The sequence below is a fragment of the Empidonax traillii genome, unplaced genomic scaffold (assembly GCF_003031625.1).
Source record: "Empidonax traillii isolate 1590-97213 ecotype Southwest subspecies unplaced genomic scaffold, ASM303162v1 scaffold1622:size81481, whole genome shotgun sequence".
NCBI lineage: Eukaryota > Metazoa > Chordata > Aves > Passeriformes > Tyrannidae > Empidonax > Empidonax traillii.
In genome coordinates, this window is record NW_020956815.1 from 19,554 (window position 1) to 41,797 (window position 22,244).

Here is a 22,244-nt window from a genome sequence, read left to right on the forward strand (position 1 = left end):
AGATTGTGTAGACCTGTGAAGAAAAACCAGCAAAGAAACATCAGCATTTACTTCCAGTAGAGTGCTTGTTGGTCTAAGAAATGTTTTTCTCTTGTAGAAATAAGGCTGTTCTTTTGAAAGGAATGGAAAGGTAATGGCTATCTTACTCAAAATCACGGATGCCACAAAGCTATTCACCAACCTCTAAAAAGTCTCATTTAGAGGTTCCCAGGAGCACAAATGGTTCCAAAACACTTATTCAATGTCACCATGATTAATTTCCTGGAGCTTCTCATGTGAGTCCAGGAGTGTAGCAGTGCAGCCGTAGGCACAACAGTGCGGGTGCTACTGAGTGAATTTTTTAGTCTGTCAAATGATTACATGTGTGGACCTATGGCAGTCAAGTATATACAAAATTATACAGATATAAAGGGTTTTTCAAGTCCATATTAACATATCTTACTGCAGTAAAATAGATATTTTTGGTTCAATCTAATTAGAAATGTGTTGTTTCACGTTATGCTACTTCCATTGTTTGCACATTTTACTACATAGTTTATAGGTTGTAGCACTTGAGTGCCTTTTGGTGGTTTAATCCTCTTTCTATTAAGATAAGAAGGAAAAATAAATATTTCCCAATTTTAGTTTATTTCCCATTATTTTTGTTTCAAGATAACACTCTTTACATCAAATTAAACAGCTGAGATCTGAGTAGTCTATTCTCATTCCCTGGTTTAACAATGTGTTGAACTTGAAAGCTGTGTATATATTTTGAATGCTAACTTCTTCAACTCTAATTCTTGTTGTTATATCCTGCCTTTTCCTTGGAAATGACTTTTGGGTAATGAGAGGTCTCCAAATTAATCTTGTCTTCCAGCTGCAGAAATATTAGATTAGAGGTGGGCAGTTTACGTGAAGTTTTCACAAGTACTGTGAATTTCCCCCATATGCTTTCAATCTCAATTTATTGTCTTTAGTTTTCGCCAGTTCAGAAGGCTTTTCAAGTCTTATTCTAAATCCTAAATTCTTGGGGGATAAAATAAGAAGAGTTTTGTGTTAATGTAGTTCATTCTTCTGAATGACATAGCTTGCAGAACATTAGTGGTGAGTTCTTCTTTGAACACAAATGTATTTTTGTCCACCCTGTTTTTATTTGAGAAATGTATTTTTCAACTTAGAAATTACTCTGAAAATTGGAAATTAAAAACATAAAGAAAATAAGACTCATGATAAATAAAGTGGTTGTTAGGAACTTTCTTGCATTATAATGCCAATCATATATTTGTGCAAAATCTGTGTGTGTTATGGATTGAATTAGTCAGCACTGAGGCTTCCAAGAAGTCTTACTTGCTGAGTTTTCTGAAATGTTTTTATTATTTCAATATTACTAGAAACTTGGTAAAACTTCAGTGGCAGATCTCATCTTGGATTTTGCAACTTTGCCACAGAAATCCGGGTGTTTAGCTTCTAAATTTTATTTATTTATTTATTTATTTATTTTTTAATGGAAAATTTACAGCTTTCTGTGGGAAATGGAATGGATCATTTGGAAAATCAAGGATTTTATCAGTAAACAATCATGGTCCAACCACTACTTCCTATGCAGTTTTGGCATAAAGATAAATGCTGAGTATTTAGCTATGAAATGAGCCATTAAAATAGGAAATGAACTTATAAGTATGTACATATCCTGGATGATAAGCACCAAAATGGAAGGCAGTTTCATAGAACCAGCTTTCTTTTCTAGCTTTTCCTGTATTTTTCTGTTTCATCTTTTCAATTCCCCCCCACTTGGATGGTTTGATTATGATTTCCTCTCAGAAACCTCTAAGTAGAAAATGCTTAAAATGTTTTTTGGAACTCTATTTTCCATCAAAGAAACAAACAGCAAACTTGCTTACAGTTTTTTTTTTAATGGGCAAAACAATATTGGTTAAAAAGAATTCTCTTAATCTTCTTGGAAAAAATATCTAAAACCACTCTGCCATTTTTCACAGAAGTGATTGAAGTTGTTTTGAGCCAACCTTTTTCCTGTTCAGCTACAAGTGAGCATTAACAAAGTAGGTGCTAGACAGACAAATAAGTATGGCCAAAGTAAGGGCAAACTAACATTGCTGTGATTTTTATTGGTTACACTACTCCTCTCATCTTTTGTACAAAAGGCAACTAAATCTTTATGTTAGATATCAAATTTATGGATAGTAACGCAGAATAATTTTGATAAATTTATTGGTGAAATGCTGATAGGGCAGTATGTTCACAGCAGTTTTTTTCTCTTTTCCCCAATGTGATGAGCAGCAGACATTCAGCATTCATCAGGCCACACAGTGGCCTGACATTATCAAATGTCTTGTTCTTTCCTTGTGCTTTTAGAAAAAGTGGTGGTATTAATGCTAGTTCAAAGCTAAGCCTTCATATCTTACTGTCAAGTCTGTGTCTGTGACAAACTCCATGACTTTGATTCTTTCTCAATACAAATTCACGTCATTCAGTCTTCCAGAGAGGTTTTTGAATGTTCCTCCTTGCATTTTGACTGCTATGCAGTTTGTTTAAAGTCAAAATATACCTTGTGTCCGTCAAGCTGCTCTTTTCTCAAGATAAAGTCAGAAACTTTTGGCAGTTATTTAAAAGTGCTAAAATTATTATTTTTGAAGTGCTCAATTTTTCACCACCTATTCCTATTATTTTTTTTCTTGACGAAGTAACTCAAAGATCAACAAATGCAAATGCATAAAAGATAAAGAAAGGCAATGAGTAAACGAAGAGGGGAAACAACTGTGTGTTCCCACCATAGCTATTCAGTTAAATTGATCTTCAGCACTGAAGTACAGTTGTCAGTGACATAAGGAAGAATGACTATTTCCAGTTTATTCTGTAATGAATCTGATGCTCCAGACAAACAGAAGGTCAGTCTACTGTGGTAAAAGAAAGGATTTAAAAACTGTATTCAAGAAATTAAATTAGGAGTCCTATGTGGAAGAATAATGTTGCTTATGGAATTCTCACATTTATAGACTCACAAAATACGTATTTATCAATACTGCTTGAAGAGTATGTTATGCATAATGTTACATGAGTTGTTCTGTCAAATATGAACTTAGGCTCTTGACAGTGTCTTGTCAGACAGTCTCTGCTCCTGTCCAATGCCAGTCATCTGCATCTCAGTCTAAGGAATAAATAAATCTTCAGCAGAAGTTGAAGCATTGCTCATGCTTTAACAAGATTTATTTATTCTTTTATGAGTAGTAAACTGATTATTGATAAGTAGAAACTGTAATGAAAATTTTGGAAAAAATGGTTATAGTTTCTTGTGACAAAAGGGAATTTTATTACTTTAATTTTCTTTCACTTGAAATTTATGCTGTTTTTGTCAAGAGGAACAATTACTTGGGCATGATTTCTGGATTTTCAGAATCCTCAAATACTGTTGAGTTAGTTTACCTGTCCTAGCAGATAAAGAATTCTGTCTGATAGTATTTAAGCAGTGGGGGACAAGAAGTCTGCAGGCTGATGTTCTTCAATGTGGTTAATTAATACTTTCTGGTAAAATAGGGAGAACATTTCAGAAGGTATTCACTCTGCCTACCTTCTGTATTTAAAAATATATAATTTGGAGGGAAAATGGGTGAATATGGAGAGATTTAACAATACATAAGTGTGTCAAGGGTAGCATGACACATCCAAGCTGCTCTTCTCTAGAACTGCCTGCTTTTAGCCCAAGGAAGAAGGATTCAAGATTCTAGAACGTATTTTATACCAAATAGGTGATGGTACAAAGTACGCAATTTTCTCTCATCTTTCTTCCTTTCTTTCTCAAAAAGCCCCATTTTATTATGACGTACTACTGTATTGTTTCTTTTTATCTTTCAGTCTGCACAAGGTGGTGGTCATCGAACGCTACTCTACGGGCATGCAATCTTGCTGCGCCATTCGTACAGCGGCATGGTATGTAACAGGAGTTGTGAGCAGCAATGATTTCTTTTTTTGTATGAAAGTTTTGTTTGAAAGCGCCCACCGTACTGCCACTTACTGATATCTGGAGAGTTATTGACATCAAAGAGGCTTTTTACTTGCGGTTACTGGAAACTTTTGTGAAGGGTAGATGCTTGAAAATACCAAACCAAGCTGGTTGTATCTCGGTAAGTGCTAAAAGTAAGTCTGGCTACCATAGTGCTGAATCTTCTGTTCATCAGTCTGAGTTGGTGAATTCTCATTCCTTTTGCCTTGGATATTCCATATTGCATAAACTTTGACTGAATCTGCAGCTGGCATCTTGCTGTCAACCTGAGCATATGTTGAAGGCTGAGTGGAAAAGGAAATTCCTTCTTGCATGTCTTTTAGACAGAAGCCTTAGTCTTCAATTCCTTGATGAATTATATAGGTTACAAACTCCTTAACTACAGATGAGGCTCCATGGAGCTGAAATGTCATTCAACTAACTCCTTTATTTCCATTCTCAAAATTTCCTGTCTCAATGGAAAGATAGCTGGGATAGGCTGAGAGGTTATTTTAGAACATATATCTTTGTCAAGTCTCCTTGAGTGCCATTCAGTTATCAGGCATACATGTTCCTGATAGTAACTAGTGGGGATAATCTAAGAATAGTTAATCCTATGTTAATAGGTTTTTATATTTTAGTGGATTATCAGAAGTGAACAGAACAAGTACTGGATGCTTTTTTCTTTTGATAGTATCTATGCTGCCTCTCTACATCTCGATCTTCAATGGATAAGCTGGCATTTGACGTAGGATTGCAAGAGGACACAACAGGTAAACGCTAGCTGAAAAGACTATATAATGAAGAATACTTTCAGTCTAAAATCAGAAGAGACATACATATAAATCTTGTAAAAAGTAAGACTATTTGAGAAACTAAAGAAACCAAACGATATTCTCGTGTTTAAATAGTCAGTATTTTATCTTTATATTTTCTAATAGATTATTTATTTTCTAAGAGATATAAATATGTCTATTTGTATTTAAATTTATACTAGTGAATATAAGTAAAGGAATATTCTCATGTTTTAATTCCAGTAAAAGCCTTTCACTGATTTTTTTTTTTAAACATGTATTATTTTAATAAAAGTTCTGTTTAAACTGTTATTGACTTGAATTTATTTTAAGTTTTTAAAGACTAATAGTGCTTCTTGCAATGCCATCGGTTTGGTGTAATAGTTAGACATAAGTTTACTTGATTTTAAAGTCTTGTTCTAGCTAGGAGTGGTAAGGGTAATGACTGCAACAGTTGAACAATTTGAAGATTGAAGAGTGCTCTTCTGAAAAGCACGCTTTCTGTTCAGGAAGCATATTGGAAAGTAAGGTTTGTCGTGGGAACAGAATTTTTGACTCATAAATGTTAGAGACACTAACAATCAATACAAGAATTGAAGAACATATTTAAATTTGAATTTATAAGATCTATCAAATATTGTTTTAAGCAGTATTGTAAATGGTTATTTTAATTGCCCTTAATGATGGTTTGCTCTATTTCTTTGTCCTGATTCTCAGTGAAATATTCTCTGATGTCTTTTCCAGAATCTGTTAAGAAGGTGACTGGGAATCTTTAGCAAAAGCAGCCTGGACCAGGTTGCCTAAAGAACATAGAGCTGCCTCCTTACTCTGGCATCACTGTTCCAGAGGTCTTAGTCTTCTGCTTATGTGTATTATTTCCAGCTGAGTTTCTGACAAGGTGGTGCAGGAATGATACTAATTACTGAAAACACATGAACATTTGGTTTAACCAGCTGAAAACTGGATCAGAACTTTAGGGCTGAGATAGGTGTGAAAGTAATGTCAGTAAGATTGGGCCTTTTCTTTCCTATTCATTTCTTTGCTCTTACTTAATATTGATATAGGTGAGGCATGCTGGTGGACCATACATCCTGCTTCCAAGCAGCGATCTGAAGGAGAAAAAGTGCGTGTTGGAGATGATCTTATTTTAGTCAGTGTCTCTTCAGAAAGATATTTGGTAAGTTATATAACAATATATGCACAGTTCTTCTACAAAAACCAAAACAAAACAAAAACCCAGTTACAAAAAGTGTTGTAATAAAGTGTGTTTTACATTTCCACCTCCCAAAAGTAAAACTTAAGGTGCTTCAAATGGTTTCTTATACCATTTTGCAACATAAGACGCTAAAGGTCCTTTGAGTGTTCTGAGGTTAACAACGCTGGTACATATAAATTAAAGCTTTTTACCGAAATTTTATTAAGATTATGTACAGTTTAATATGTAGAGCAACTGACACATCATAATTAAATATAATTAAAAGACTTAATGATTAAATATAGTTGAAATACTTTAAAAATTTCTTAGTAGCTGCTTCTTATCACTGGCTGAACTAACTTTCTTCATCTAAGTATCTCCCATTTTTTCTGTGATGAAACACTTCAACACTTTAACATGAATTTCTTTTGGAATTCTTGGTGTTGCAAACAGCTGAACTACTCTTTATGGCAAAAGAAGTTCAAAATAAGAAGAAAATAATTCTGCTGGAGGCTTTTGAAAAATTAGCTGTAGTGATTCGGCAAAACAACCTAAAAATAGAATCTCTAAACAAGAGGTGTTTTGAGTTTATCAGAAACTGTTTCGGATCTAGGAAGGCCACAAAGATGGTGAAGGGTTGAGAGAGGAGGCCCTGTGAGGAATGGCTGAGGTCACTTGGACTGTTCAGCCTGAAGAAGATGAGACTGAGTGGAGACCTCATTGCAGTCACATCTTCCTTGTGAGGGGAAGAGGAGAGGCAGGCACTGAGCTCTTCTCTGTGGTGACCAGTGACAGGACCCAAGGGAATGGCCTGAAGTTGTTGCCAGGGCAGGTTTAGGTTAGATATTGGAAAAGATTCTTCACCCAAGGATTATTTGGCACTGGAACAGGCTCCCCAAAGAAGTGGCCAAAACACCAAGGCTGACAGACTTCAAGGAGCACTTGGACAGTGCCCTCAGGCACATGGGGCTGTCCTGTGCAGGGCCAAGAGTTGGACTTGATGATCCTTGTGGGTCCCTTCCAACTCAGGATATTGTATGATATCTGCACATAACATTAGGTTTTATTCACTATTATTCACTTTTTTTTTTTTTTGCTATGAGACATTTTTTATTTTTTTACAGTATTTAGGAAAAAGTGAATAGCTTAAGAAGACTTCAGTTATAAAATTGAAAATGTTCTTCCATCTTTTGGAAACTCATAGGAAAATGAGAATATAATTATTAGAATATTATTGTAACTTCTACTTAGAAGCTCAGTAGCTCATTAAATGAGTTTTTTTTTTTTGTAATTATGTATTCTGTCAACTTTCTCATCATCTTTGCATTTAAAGATTCTTTTAAAAGACTACTTTTAAACAGAGAACTGCAATTAGTCTCAGTGGAAAAATAACTTATTGTGGGCTAAATTAATGAGAAATATGATTCATTAAAAGGTTTTATTTAAAGACACTGGATTTCATTGAATTTGGTTGCCGAAGTTGAATTTTGCTCCAAATTGTGTCTCTTTGTAGGCATATGCCTGAACTTATACTTCCTGCCCTCTAATTAGTAAATCAGCTCAGCTTTTTATATTATTTAAGTCCGTGTGTCAACTGTTGATTCTCAAGGCTGTCACACGTACTCTGATGCAGCAAGATGCGACATGCTGTCTGCAGAGACTGTTTTGTCAACACGTGGTGTTAATGCATATACTTCATCTGCCATGCAAAATATCAATATACTAAAAAGAAATTATGTTTTCAGTGGAGAGAGAAATGACAATGAATTATAGTTGTAAAATGATTTAGAGCTAGGCTTTAATGAGTGTTTATTTCAGTTATATGGCTCTGGTTTGACAGTAAGAGGAAGCAAGGTTTCAGCAAATTAATTTTGCTCTTACATGCACTCCCACATTTTTATAAACAGATGTTTTTCAAGACTAAATTAAGAACTTGTAAGCTATGTACCTTCCTAATCATAAAAATATTTGGTTTTTTTTCCCTACCTCTTCAGTAGTTATATTAGCACTGTCAATAAAGCAGTGAAACTTTGATGAGAATTCAAATAGTTGATAGAAACTATTAGCCAATATTAGCCAGTTACGAATGAGTGAATGTTTTTTGTGAGGGCTGCTTCTCTATCTTAAACTGTTTGTCTTAATCCGTTAGGCCATTTAGAAAAATAACTTCAAAACACATTGTTTGAAAAGAATACATATATTGTAAATATCTAATGATGCATATATTATAAATCGTAGATTTTTTTCATCAAATGCAGTGTCACGTTATAGCTTCTATTTTCTAAAACTCTTAAAGGAATGCAGGAACTTACATATTTTACAATAGTTAGGACTGTGGAGAGGTGAAGTTATTTTTGTGAAGCTGCTCGGATTGTGAGACCAAACAAGCTGTATTGAATCTAGCTGAGGGAGGCTTTTTCTAAGGGTGTGGAGTTCCTCAGATGGATCCCTTAACAGAGAATAATGTTCATCAGGATGCTGAGGGATAGTTTTCTGTATGTTGTATACTCTATGGTTAAAACCTTAGGAAAAAGTAAGTTTTCTGTCAAATGTTCTACATAAATATGCTGTTAGGAATAGAGTTGGCATATCACTTTTTCATATTGCAGTATTGCTCTATGTTTTCAAACAACTCACTAATTCTTTCCAAATGAAGACAAATAGGTTAAACATCCTGGGGCTAAGATGTGCATGTAAAAATAACAGATGAATAGAGTTCATTCACAGGGCATGGCTTTTTAAAAGTGTAGTCAGCTTTTAGCTGAATTTATATAATGTAAGAGGAGAGCAGAACTATGTCATATTCATTAGTAAGTCCTCCAGTTTTCTGACTGTAGCTTAATTAATTTAACACTGAAATCATAAATTCACAAAGTCAGTGTAGTGAGTAGATTAGTGTTTATACCTCATTTGGTTGGCAACTCCTATTAAATATTAAGAAAATATCAGGTCTTTGCTGTAGTTCCCCTTTCCCATTTTCTACACAAAAAAATTATTTTGGGACAACGAGCTCTATTTTTTTTCCCCAAAGAGTGATCTTTTTACTTGAAGTGAACAGGAGCTAAACTTAGAGGAAGATCAGTGTTAAAATCATAAGCTAAACTGTTTTTTTGACACACAACAATGTCCCAAGGCAAGTCATTCACTTGTTCTGACTCTAAATATCTACCTATACAATGCGATTTTGGATCCTTATTTTCCTGTGTAGAATTTCTGAGGGAAAGCACTTACGTAAGTGCTTGTGGCATTATATAACATGTGAGCTGCATTATTGCCAGATACTTCAGAGAGAAAACTTGGCTCTGCTAAACCCTGTTAGCAAAAAGATGTTCTGCTATAAATATTGCCACCATTTAAGTTCAAGCTGGAGTTGCTGTATTTCCTTTCTTGAGGCGATGCAGCCTGATAAAGAACAGATATAATATTTCCAGCATGTTTCCCCAACTTGTACATAATAGTATCTACCTTTGCACTGAGGTTTGCCTGTGCCTGTTACTAATTATATATCCTGATTTTTTTCAGTATTGCCGATTTTCAATAATTTAGAAGTTCCAATAATTCTAATTTCTGTCAAATTTATGAAGCCTCTGAATAACTTAGTCTTTTAAAAATAATTCAAGAAAAAAACCTTAAACATGAAGTTGAAATACAAAATGAAAAAATGAAGATAAAACTGAAAATTTTTTATCCTTGAGGCCAGTGTTATTTTGGCTAAGCAATCAGGAAGGAGATAAAAAAACCCCAACTTTGAATCTGCAATGAACAGATTTCAATATAATGAAATAGTTTCTGCACTGTGGTATATACATGGTTTCTGAGTTGCTGTCTCAGTGACTGCAGTGCTGACCTGCAGCTGCGTTATGCAGATCTGTGAACGAATCTTGATGTTTATTTGACTGAAGTGACCTTTTGTTTTAAATTTTTTTGACTACTGGAAATAATTATGGAACTAATTGGAAGCTTTCCTTTGAAGTGTAAGCTTTTCCTTGAATATTTTTATCATGGATAACTAAAGGCAGAGTTCCCTTTCAAAAATAATTTCATCCAAATTAGATCAAACTATTTTAAAGATGGAGCTCATATCTGTCATTACTCCTGGACAGGAGGACAGGTTCCTCAGTATTGCAGAGGCACTGCCTTTGCATCTTCTTGCATCAAATACATTGTTTATTTTCAACTCTTAGTTTTATTTGTCTTATTTATATGCTTGCAATAGCTTCTAAATATCTGTATCATTTGTTGGTGCAATAGTAACAGGGAACACAGCAGTGTGTGACTTTAAAAAAAAAAAATTAAAAAATTATTCTTCTCTTTCAGTTTTTTTTTTAAAATATGAAACTCGTTATAGAGCTTTGCTTTCTTACATTTAAATTCACAATTCCATAATTTCTTATTGTTGAAAAATTTTAAAACAGATTTTAAAAAAAAATAATTTAATCTGCATAAACAAACCTGAAATTAGTGGAACCGAGGTAGTGTTAGGCTGCTCTGTTACACTGATCATAATGCAGTTCCCTTGGAGTCTTTATACACATAGAAATGTTATTGTGGAGGCTGGTAGAACTTCCCAATAATTAAGGTTGTCAAGCAGCTCTGCCTTATAGGGTCCTGCTTCCAAGTGCTTATAATCAAGTGCTTGTAATGTGAAAAATCACTTACTAGAAATAGTAGCATCTATTTCTGGATTTTTTTCCCTTGTTTGGTTCCTTTTTTAATCAGTCTGAGAATTTTTTTTTAGTTAATCTAGAAGAGGGCAGATGTTACTGAGCTCAAACACAGGGAAGAAAAAAATCCTATCATTAAGAAAATTGATCTCATTTTCTTGTGTGCTTCTTGGTAACTTAAAAGAAATAAAAAGAGGAAGGAATAAAAAGGCAAAAAGTTCTTCTTGCTTAAGCTTAATAAAGAAACATTCTTCTGAAATAATGGAGCTTGGTCATGCCCAGGGAAGATTGTTTAAATTTTCTTTTAGTAGCTAAAAGTCTGATGACTGTTTTACATAAGCTAGATCTCTTGTGCCTCCTATGTGTTAATGAACTGTTTAAACTCCCTCTACAGCGAATAATTAAATACACCCCAACCCTGGTGGGAGTAGATATTCCTTGAAATGGGTTGCTCAAGGCGGGGATGAAGTCAGGCACTGTATTGACAGCTGAGAACTCAGTGTTGTGTGTGCTACCGGTGATCTGCTGTCATTTAAGATATGTGGAGGAAGAAGCTATGACAAAGTAGAAGGAACAAAAGGCAGGTGATATATCAGTGACAGGAGTGGGACTGAAGCGGGAAGGAGGGAAACTGAGTGGGACTTGATGACTGGCTGAAAGGATTGTCAGCTGAAGGCAAGCAGGCAGGCAGTAAGGGACTAACAAGTTGTCTGGGACAAGAAGATGGTGATAAGCAGTAGGCACCTGCTGGCTGAGGTTCAAAATTTAGGGCAGAAAATGTGTGGTTTTGAGAACTGATAGAAAAATCAGTGGAGTGGGACTGGGAATGAAGGATGACAAGAGAGATCTGTAGAGGAGTGGGCAGTCTGGGAAGAACCAAGCTGTTGGACAAAGATCCAGAGAGAGGAACGTCTTGGGCCAAGAAATGAGAAAAGAGTTGAAGGTCAGGAGTTGAGATGAGTTTCTGGAAAGAAGTTTAATGCTGGCTGATGTGGGAAGAGGTTGAGCAAGAAAAATAGCCTAAAGACCCTGCTTAGGCTTTGTAGGTCTCAGGAGAACCTTCTCAAGCAGGAGAAAGTCCTAATTCTGAGTGATAAGGTAGGCTTGTAATTGGGTCAGGAAGCTGGTTTGATACGGAATCATTTAATGGCTTGGGTTGGAAGGGAACTTAAAGATATTCTAGTTCCAATTCCACTACAGTGGGGCAGAGACACTTTTCACTAGACCAGATTGTTCACAGCTCCATCCGACCCGGCCTTGAACATTTCCAGAGATGGGCGGCAGTCTGTTCCAGTGCCTCACCACCCTCACAGTAAAGAATTTCTTGTGAGAAATGGGTAAAGATTTGATAAGGAAAAGAATGGTAGAGACCTGGAGCAATTAGGCTAGACAGCTACCATCAGCAACTATTCAGGAAACCCATTGTATTAAGGCACAGCAATCACATGTGGCGTGCTGAAAGGCAATTTCTGTTGTAATTATTTTGTTAGTTTAAGAGGAAGATGTTTAAAAAATTGTTTTCAAATTATCCACATGAACCACAGGTCACTGTAACTCTGGGATTTTTTTTTTAATTTTTTTTTTTTTTTAATTTAGGAAAATTACATGTAAATGATACCACAAAAATTATTTTATTAAATTTTGAAAAATTACAAGCATTAGAAAATGCAAAAATTATGGCACTAGTATATTTTTATGAAATCTCTTAAGTATACAGTCACACTGGCTTTTTATGGAATGTTATTTCAGTGATGATAAAAGTTAGATGGATGTGTCAGGGCTGAGCAGCAGAGAAACTGTGGAATGAAGCAACTTTGAAGATGAAATTTTGAGCTGGAAATTGCATTTGAAAGATTGATGGTATGATGCTTAGTAATTATTTTGCCAGAGGATTAGATTCTGTATCAGACTCTGCTGTGAAATTTGCTGAGCAGATCTTGTTGTATACTAGGCTTGCTTTGCAGAGGTCACTGCTCATCCCTTACTGGGAATATTCCTTACTGGAGTTGTGACTCTCTTGTCTCCTCCTTTTGCTAGAGGTTAGAGTCTCAGACTTACTCAGTCTTGATACCTGCAACTGAGGTGAATGTAAGATTTGCCTGGAATATTAAACTACATATAATGCAGTCTACAGCAGGAATTAAAAAGGTCCCTGTCACCTTAATTTGGGCATCTTAGATTAATGAAAATTTCTTTGTGTAATCTATGTGCTGCCATGCCCCATTGGACAATGGGCTATAATGCTACTTCTTTGGGGTTTTGAGAAAATTAATTCGTTATTTTTGTTGTGTTTTGTGAAATACTGTAATTGGTAGCAAGAGAAAAACCTATAAGAAAATTAATAATTCTCTCTTCAAAACTTGGAGGAATTGACTGTATTGAATAAACTGTGAGACTACAGACTGAAGACTGAGGGGAAAACAAAGCACTGAGCAGTTGTTGACAAAGTGAACTTGTTTATTCTGTATATAAAATAAGGTAGCACATGAGGAAAAACTTGTAAAGGATCATGCCATTAAAGACTGTAATATGATCTGTTCACCAGAGGCCATTCTTTTTCCATAGGGTTCTTTGTTTGTCATTTCCTAACTTTTGATGCTTGCTTCTGTAAAATTAATATTTTGGTAATGAAAGCTTTTGTGACTAATTGTACAAAATGATAATCATTTGGAAGCATAGTAGCTGATATGCTTCAGGTTTTTTGTGGTTACTGTGCAGAAGGAAAGCTATTATAAAGAAGGGGAATGCAGACTCCCCCTATCTACACTCTGTGGGTTCCTTATGCTTTTCTGCCATATATCTGCAATTATCCATATTCAGCTATGTGGTAGCTAAGTAGATGGTTTTCGATGGCTCAGTTGTAATGGCCATTTCTGAGTATCTGTGGGTTTTAGCTTCTACTCTCGCTTTGCTGATGGTACTTTTATGCTGAGTGGAGGGGTGAGAACTGATTAGTATATTGCTGGCAATTGCCTTTCTTTGTCAGTGAAAAAAATTCTCTTTGCTTTTGAAAAAAAGGAAAAAAAAGGAAGAGGAGTCTAGTTTGTTTTGTTTTGTTTAGTATTTTAGTATCCTTTATAGATACAATTACATTTTTTTTTACTTATTTCTAAAGTTAGAAATATATCCAGTGTGAACATCTTCCAGACTGACCAAGGAAAACTAAAGAAGCATATAAATCCCTCCCCTCCCCCTGCCACACACACTTTGATACACATGTTGTCACTTGTGTACCTGTTGTGGGAATGGTGTCTATTCAAGGCTTGGACCATCTCACAGGTTCTTTGGTCGTTGAGGATAGGTGCCTAAATGGTTTGAAACTGCTCTTCTGTCCTGTACATTGTAGTTTTTTCAAGTCAGTTAGCAAGAAAGGGGAAGTAGCAAGGGCTGTCAGAGTCTCTGTGTATGGGAAAGAAAATAACCTCCATCTCTTCCTGTACTGCTGGTACTAACAAACCTGAAGGAGGGTGGTTGATGCTGCTGTTGCGTGCAGTACTTAAGCATCCTGGGAATTTCCTTAAATGAGACTGTACCTGCTTTGTACATGGTTCTCAAAATCCAACAAATAGTAGAAGAAGAAAATAGTCTTCCTTTATTATTTTTCTTATGTTATTTTCGCTGTTTGGAATGGCCTGAGATTGAAGGAAGAGTCATCAAACTGCAAATGGAAATACATATTGATAGATAAACTGTCAGTATTGGCACACTTTAGCCAAGAGGAAACCTAAAGCAAAAGTTTTCTTTTCTTTACATTTTTCTCTTTGTACACATGCATTTTTCAGAGAACAGAAATTTTCATGCAGACTGTGAAATTTAAAATATATCATCTAGTTATTCAGAGCTATTGTAAATTCAGCTATGCTGCTGCAATCACTGCTGAAGGGTTCTTGTGGAAATTACCATCTGATTTCTGAGCTCTTCAGTGAGCCTAAATACACTGTGTTCTTCTTGAAGACCTAGGAACTGAGTTGTGATTATGTTAGTTTTCTGCAGAGCAGTGCAGAGTTTAAAATATGCCATTAAGTTCAGTTGGGAAACCTGTAGTATCCTCAGAGATATGAGTCTGGGAGTTTATCCTTGAGAAACTGCCTGTAGACTGTAGTGTTAACTCTTATTCATAAAATAGCATGATTTAATTCTGAGAAGAGGTAAAGAGCTGGTTTAGGGGATTATCAGTCTATAAGTAGGAAAGACAAATCTAGCTTCTTTTGTTTGAGTCTGGACGCCAGTGCAGAAAAAAAAAATATTTGATTTAGACAACCTGCCTATAGTGGGAAAGGCCCATATCAAGATTGGAATAGACAACAGGATTCCTGAACCCAACATATTTCTACTTTGCATGTGTTGTTACTGCATACCCAAAAGATGTGCTATGCAGGTGGTCCTCACCGATGATGGTAACGTGCTTCTATTGCCACATACTGTGATATGCCAACCAGCAAAGATCTGTGTAGTACATATGGAGACTGTTCAATATCAGTGTGAGTGTCATGTCCACATCCTGGACATTGCATTACGGAATTTATTTCATTTGGATAGCTTTATTGTGCTGAAAGTACAAAACCAAGCAGCCTGTAACCATGAAGTCACAGACAAAGAGCAGATTGCTTTAAAACAGCACTGAGATTGTTAAAGTATAGCACTGAAAAGTTAGGCTATGCCAGGATGAATAACTGGCATCACTAAACTTTGGGGATTTTGTCAATACGTTGGATATAACTGAATCCTTGGATATCTGTCGAGAGGCTATTTTATCTATGTAGTTAAAGCTCCCTTTTATTGTTTTCTATGAATGGTTCCTGGGGATGAACACAAAAGTCGATGGAATTGTAAATGGTAGGACACCTGCCAACTGTAAATTTAAGGATACCACAAGGAACCTGGAGAAGTGAAGGGAAGAAGGGAATTGCAGAGGTATGCCTCTGCTGTTGTGGTCATGTGTTGTATTAGGTAATGTAAACCATACTTTTTTAAGTTACAATTCCCTGGTGACTCAACTTGAGACATCTGGATTATAATCAGAGCTGCAACTAAGTCAAATGAATGGATAAAACTGGCAGGTCTTCGAAGAGAGATATCAGCAATTTGTTTTTGTTCAGTGTCCTGTCTATAAAAACAGAACACTAATTCAACTGATACAATTTTGTGTGAAAACAAGTTCATTGACATGTAGGAAGCACACTGTTACAAGTGCTCTGTTGATTGCAGATCTAAATGACAAAGGAGTTTTCCTCTTCCTCTTTTGTCACACTGAATGACAAGTCTTCCTTGAAAAGTAATATTCCTGCTTTGCTCTAATGGTTGAATTCCTCATTGTCACTAACAGGATCAGTGTAGTGATCTCAGAGGAAACCTAACGAAATTAAGGCCCACAGGGCAAAAGTGGGACTGGAGCTGTGCTACAGTCTAATCTTCCACCCTATTCTGCCATTCACTATTATATTTAACAGCAGTAAGGGCAAAACAAGAAGCAAAAACTTGGTTTGTTCATTAATGTTCTCTATTGCATGTGCTGAGCAACACTGGTACAGTGTAAACTTGACTTTTGTGAGATGTCTTATTTGTATGCCATTGACTGTTATGGGAGCCTTCTAAATGAGCTGACGTGCTGTTTCTTGTGCTGCTGTACAGCTAGAATATGTGCAGGTAGGAAGACAGAAGAACTCTGCAAGTGTCATTGGGAATCTGTCTTCTTCTGACCTCCACTGACATTTTTGTCTTTTTTATCATTAATTATTTTACCCAGAAGTTGTTGATTTTTGTCACAGAAAACAGAGACCATATACTACTCTATAAACAGTTACTGTCCAGTAGCGTAAAATAGAGTTCTGATAGAAGTGTCTAAATGTTAATGGACTTGAAAAATTATTACCTAATAAGGATAAACAGTATACTTCGAAAGAGCTGCTTATTCACAGAACACTTGTTTCCATAATCTTATATAAGTTTATATTGTTTGACATTGACAGTGTATCAAAGGAACTGACTAAGGGTGTGGGACAAAGGATTTTGTATGGATGCGATATAATAGGCTTTGAGATAAGAATTTCTGAGAAAATAATGTCACTGAACTACCTGAAACAAACACACACACAAGGAATTCTGAGAAGAGAAAGCACCTTACTGTATTTACACTTACTGTAAATACCTGTGACACTGGCAAAAGATAGGGAGTAACAGAGCAAAGGAAGGTCACCTGTTGAACACTTCCATAGGAAGAGAGTCTTTCAGGGAAAGATCATTTCAGATTTGCTTGGATCCTGAAAACTTTGTGCAAAAATATATTTTGTAAACTCTCTTAAGTACCTTACAAAGTCAGCAGTTTGCTTACCTAATTTCTTTGATCTGATGGCAGTTTTAGGAAGCCAGTGGCCTACAAGAAATATTCAAGTAGTGAGTCACACTTGAAATACAGGTTAATGTCATATCCCAATATTCAGAGTTTCTGGAAAACCCCTGAAAGAAGGAAGAACACAATGTAAGAACGCTGCAGCATTTAACAATAATCTCTTCAGAGTGCGTGCTGTGGTCTAAGAACCCAAGCAGCTGACTGTTCTGTACTGTTCCTGTATGTTTCTTGGAAGCAAATATCCTGTTACTCTTCTAGCTTTATTTATAATGTCCCTTGAAGAGTACCTAGGTCTAACTTTGCGTTTACTTACACAGTCAGTGGGAAAAAATTATGTATGAAAGAAGGAAGAGAATGTTTGATACTATTATTGCATACTGTAATGAGATTTTTAATTAACCCCAAACAAAAGCCTCTGTCTTTCCTGGTTTTAGCATCTGTCTTATGGCAATGGTAGCTTACATGTTGATGCGGCCTTCCAGCAGACGCTCTGGAGTGTAGCACCGATCAGTTCAGGAAGTGAAGTTGCCCAAGGTAAGATTGACTCAACTTTCGTTATTAAAAGACTGATGGTAAATGAAACACTTCAAAAATCAAATTAATATGCCAAGTTAGGAAGTGGGTTTCTCTTATGTAAATATTCAGAATAACAAATAAATATACAAATATTCTGAAAACAGAGGGGAGGCTATATTGAAAGTTGAAGTGATAATTTTCTACATATTTCTACTGAAAAATGAACAGCTCATTCAAGTCTCATTTTGATAAAGATATGATATCATTCATAACTTTTTTTTTTAGATGGCTTTTGGTCCTGGTTTACTTAATATTATTCTGATGTATGAAGTCATGATTACATGTTTCTGAGACTGACTAAAAAACGGTCAAGAGGCTTGGAAGCAGGATGTGAAATCCTAAGAATGAAGATGGGGAATGGTTTTGTGGGTAACATATGGTTGGGAAAAAAAACGAGGGGAAAGACAGAAAGAGGACAGCTTTCAAGAATTATTTATTTTATTAAGGAATTAGGAAGGAGCTTTCTTAATGAATTATTTGATATTGAAAGGACAAGGAATTTATGCCGTGCTGATTCCGCAGAGAAGCAGAAAAACAGTTTTCTTTTTCTGAAAAGTCTGTCACAACGTAAAGCCTAATGATTTCTAGTTTTCTACAGACTGATTGTTTTGAGTGGGTGTTGTAATAGAACCTTAAGAAGGCTAAAGCTGCAAGTCCTTTCTTTACTTATATCTTGGGATTTTAAGATACTATTTTATAAAAGGCAATACACTGAAATTTCACATCGGTTATTTTTATCTGACATATTTTAAAATTCAGTTGGGGAATGTTCTTGCAACTTTTGTCATTCAGATTTTAGGGACAGCACTGCCAAAATCTCATTTCTATATGCTCATTTTGGTTTTGCATTTGAGAATCACTTTGCACATTCAGATTCTCTGACATGGTTTCTGGCCCAAATCATTACTAAAAAAATGCTAGTGCATTGCTTCACAGTGTCCGAAACTTCAAGGAGAAAAACCTTTCTGTTGAGGAGAAAACCTTTTTCCTGTTGCTCCTTCCTATAAACTCCATTCTCTTTGTCCTCCCAGTGCTGCCAGCACTGATGTGTCATTCTTGTTAATAACCCCAGATCTGTGCTGTGCCACAGCTTTGCCTGGTGAACCTCACTGGTGAAACCTGCCTGTCTCTGAGAGAAGCAAGATACAGTTTTATGTTGTGTACTTGTACCCCCCAGAAATAATGTGAAAATGATGTAATATAATTTTCCTAGCTGTTCATTTCTCTGTGTATTTGCTTGTTCTTTGTTGCTATGCCTTTCTGTTTTCACTTTTCTCAAGTACAGAGATTATCTTTGTTAAGCATTATGTTTTCTAGAAAAGATCAGCTGGCTAGTGTCAAAAAGGATTAGACCAAAGACCTTATTATAGCAAAACTGGTAAATGTTCCTGTGATAAGGTAGTCCTGTTGTGAAGGCAGAGTAAGTCTGACTTAGTGTATAAGCCCTTACTCTCTATTCCTCACTGAAACAGTAGCCAAACTGCAGAAAATTACCTCAAAAAGAAGGAAGAAGAAAATAAACCTCTTTTTATTAATATCTGTAAAATACTTTCTCATATTCATAAATAAAATAGTAATATATGGGAATATATTACTATACCCTCTCTTAATCAAAACTTCCCATTAAAAATAGATTATTAAATTAAGTGAAATTACTTTGAAGTGAAAACAATGGATAATTAGTTTGTAAGAAGAACTGGGATATTGGAAGTAGTTAAATAATATAATTTCTTTTTTGCATGCATACCTGTAAAACTTAAAAAAAAAAAAAAGCTTATGCAGGAGTTAATTTATTGAAGTCAAAACACAGCTTTAAAGTCAGATCAAGTAATTCTGCTAATTCTGTACTATGAAGTGAATGGAGGCCTCTTTAAAAACAAACTAAAACGTAAAAAGCTACTCAGGGCAGAATGTCTCCAAAATTATTTTGACTCAGGTCCATTTAAAATTAATATATGTAACCACTGTTATCTCGACGTCCTCCTCTGTATAAAAATCAAGAATTTAAAAATTCAGTGCTGAAATTTTCCATGTAAATACTGATTTGATATTGATTTCAAAGGTTTAAAAAAATATATCCTGAAATATTACCCAATATATATTCAGGAATAAGATTTCATGTGTCTTCAAAATAAACCTGTGAAATGTGTACAGTGTAACTGTTGAATCTTCAACAACATTTCCTTGTACAGATCTCATACTGCACAGCATGACTTGGCATTGTTTCAAAATATTTTTCCAACAATATTATTTTTTTTAAATCTTTTGCTGTAACAGTAAGCCCAAGGAATTATGTTACCACATCCAACTCAAATGCAGAATCTTATATTAACCAGTTTTAGCGAGTAGGGAATGTGAGTTCAGGAAACAAGGGTTTACATTTCTCTTGTCGGACTGAAAAAATACTGTTGAATTGTGCTTAAAATCTACTAAGTCTTAGTATTAGATTATAATACAGTATTTGTAGGATAACAAAATTCTTTCTTTTTAATGTCACATCCTAATGCAAAAAGACTGATGAAAAAAAACTCTGTTTTATTAACATCTTTACTGGTTAGATTTATGGCCTTATTTTCAGCTGCTGGCTGCAATATCCTGGAACTTCAAATATTGTGATGCTGTGTGTATGCTCTGCAGCTTAATTTGCGAACACACATATACACTGTAAAGCCAAGTGTTTGACTCTGAGCTTGCATGGGCAGTGGAGGTACTGGCAGTATAGGAGTTTCCTTTTTGGAATCCAAATAAATGATAATTGTTGGTTGAGAATCTTCACATCTTCTGTCAAGCAGAGCTTAGAATTGACTGTCCCAAAAGTTTTTATCACAGAAAACTCCCAGTACTCCGAAAAAACAGTTTTAAAAGTACTGAACTAACTGAATCAGTCTTTTTTTATGTTAGTATATAAACTGGAATCCGTAAATCAAATGCAAAGTGAGTAGGTAAGATGGAAGTTTCCCACCTTATGTTGTAGTCTGAGGGAACTTCCTTGTTTCCATTGGCTCAGTCTTTTTCTGAGTGGAAACTCTGTAGGGTCTCATCTCCTCTATATCCTGATCCAACCTTTGCTACTTGCTGACTTGGAGCTTTTCTCAATTGAAAATGTTCAACTGGCTCCTGAGGGTATGAGATATCTTCCCCTTCTTCTGATTCTCTTTTTTAAGTACATAAAATGCCAACAGAAAAAAAAATGAAACAAATAAAAAGTATTTATTATAGTTTAACTATAGTTTTATGTGTTGCTGAGTTCACACAGAGGCACTATATTTCCTCCCTTTATTCAAGGATACCTGATTGGAGGGGATGTTCTGAGGTTATTGCATGGTCACATGGATGAATGTTTGACAGTCCCTTCGGGTGAACATGGAGAAGAACAAAGAAGGTAGGTTTCCAGCTTATAACAGAATAATAATAGCGAATGTTGCTGAAAAAATATTAAGTGTCACTGATAGCCAGATGTTTGGTGGATGTTGTGATAAGATACATTACTCATAAGAATGAATACTGTTGAGACAAGCTTTATACTTGAGCCTTTTGTATTTTCTTTTTGGTATTGTTCACATCTCGTCTCACCAGATGTAATAGCAGTAGTGATTTTTGATTATTTATTGTCATCTTTACTAATTTAAAAACCCTGTGAATGAAATGTGTTGGTTTTTTTTACTACTGGATTTTTTCTGTAATCAAAAAAATTTCCTCAGGATAAGGCATGTAAAATTACTTCTCAGTCCTTCAAGGCTGCTATTCTGGGTATTGATCTTAGTCTAGAACTTTTGTGGTTATTTTCTTTACTCGAGAAATCCTATAAAGGAAGTAGAGAAACGAGGATAACTCAGATGAGTCTCTCTCTGATAACTAAAAAACCAAAATAGTGAGAAGACTGACACTGTGACATGTCTCAGTAGAGTGACTGCATGGATGAATCAGTCTCCTCCTCACGTGCTCTCACAAAATGTATCCTAAGCTTCTTTTCGTTAGGGCAGTGTCATATAATTTATTCCTACCTTCAACCTAAACATTGCTGAATTATATTTCAGATTAGTTTGTTTAATGCAGCATGTTAAGTAGCTTCATTTCCATGACAAAGAAAGTGATATTCATACCTTTAAAAATGAGTTTTCTTGTTTTGCCAATAGAGATGTATTTTTTATTCTATTTTATTCTTATTTGTAGTGATAAGGACAAGACTCTAGAAAGTCTCATAACATATTTTCTGTAAGCTTTTAAATATTAATGAGAAATACTTTAGAATTTTCTTATACAACTGCTAACCAACCCTTCCTGGATATTTCCCATTTTTAGACAAGGCAATAGTTTTTGAATGCAGAAGAGAGTTCCAAATGCTGATAATTAAAATGTGATCAGTTCATGTTTTAATTTTAGTTACCGTGTGAGATACATTAAAGCTTGGAGTTTATCACTGCTATTATTATTCTCAGCCTGAAAGTGATGAAAAGTGAAGGTGATAAATAGGATCCTGTAGTGTTTGCTCTTACTTCAGTATAAATCCTGCAAAATTCCTGTAAAAAAATTGTAGCTGCGGTGTAACCGCAGATTTATAGGGTGATCCAGCACTTCAGTGCTTAAGAACACACTAAAAATCTGTCTCTTTTCAACAAGGCTAATATTATACCTCAAACACAATAGGGGAGTGTGAAGCTGCAAATTAAGAAAAAATTGATCTGATCTG

The 22,244-nt window shown here is 35.3% G+C and overlaps 1 protein-coding gene across 1 annotated transcript in view; it reads left to right on the top strand.

Annotated features, from left to right (window-relative positions):
* Positions 1-3,531: 3,531 nt before the first annotated feature.
* LOC114070619 (ryanodine receptor 2-like) overlaps positions 3,532-22,244 on the top strand; it is a gene marked incomplete at both ends in the record, with an annotated part of 58,250 nt that continues 39,537 nt past the window's right edge. Inside the window, 6 exons of the mRNA XM_027908140.1 lie at positions 3,532-3,604; positions 3,850-3,924; positions 4,671-4,749; positions 5,835-5,947; positions 17,413-17,512; positions 20,840-20,936. Coding sequence (XP_027763941.1) covers positions 3,532-3,604; positions 3,850-3,924; positions 4,671-4,749; positions 5,835-5,947; positions 17,413-17,512; positions 20,840-20,936 — 537 coding nt within the window. The remainder of the gene's footprint in view (positions 3,605-3,849; positions 3,925-4,670; positions 4,750-5,834; positions 5,948-17,412; positions 17,513-20,839; positions 20,937-22,244) is intronic.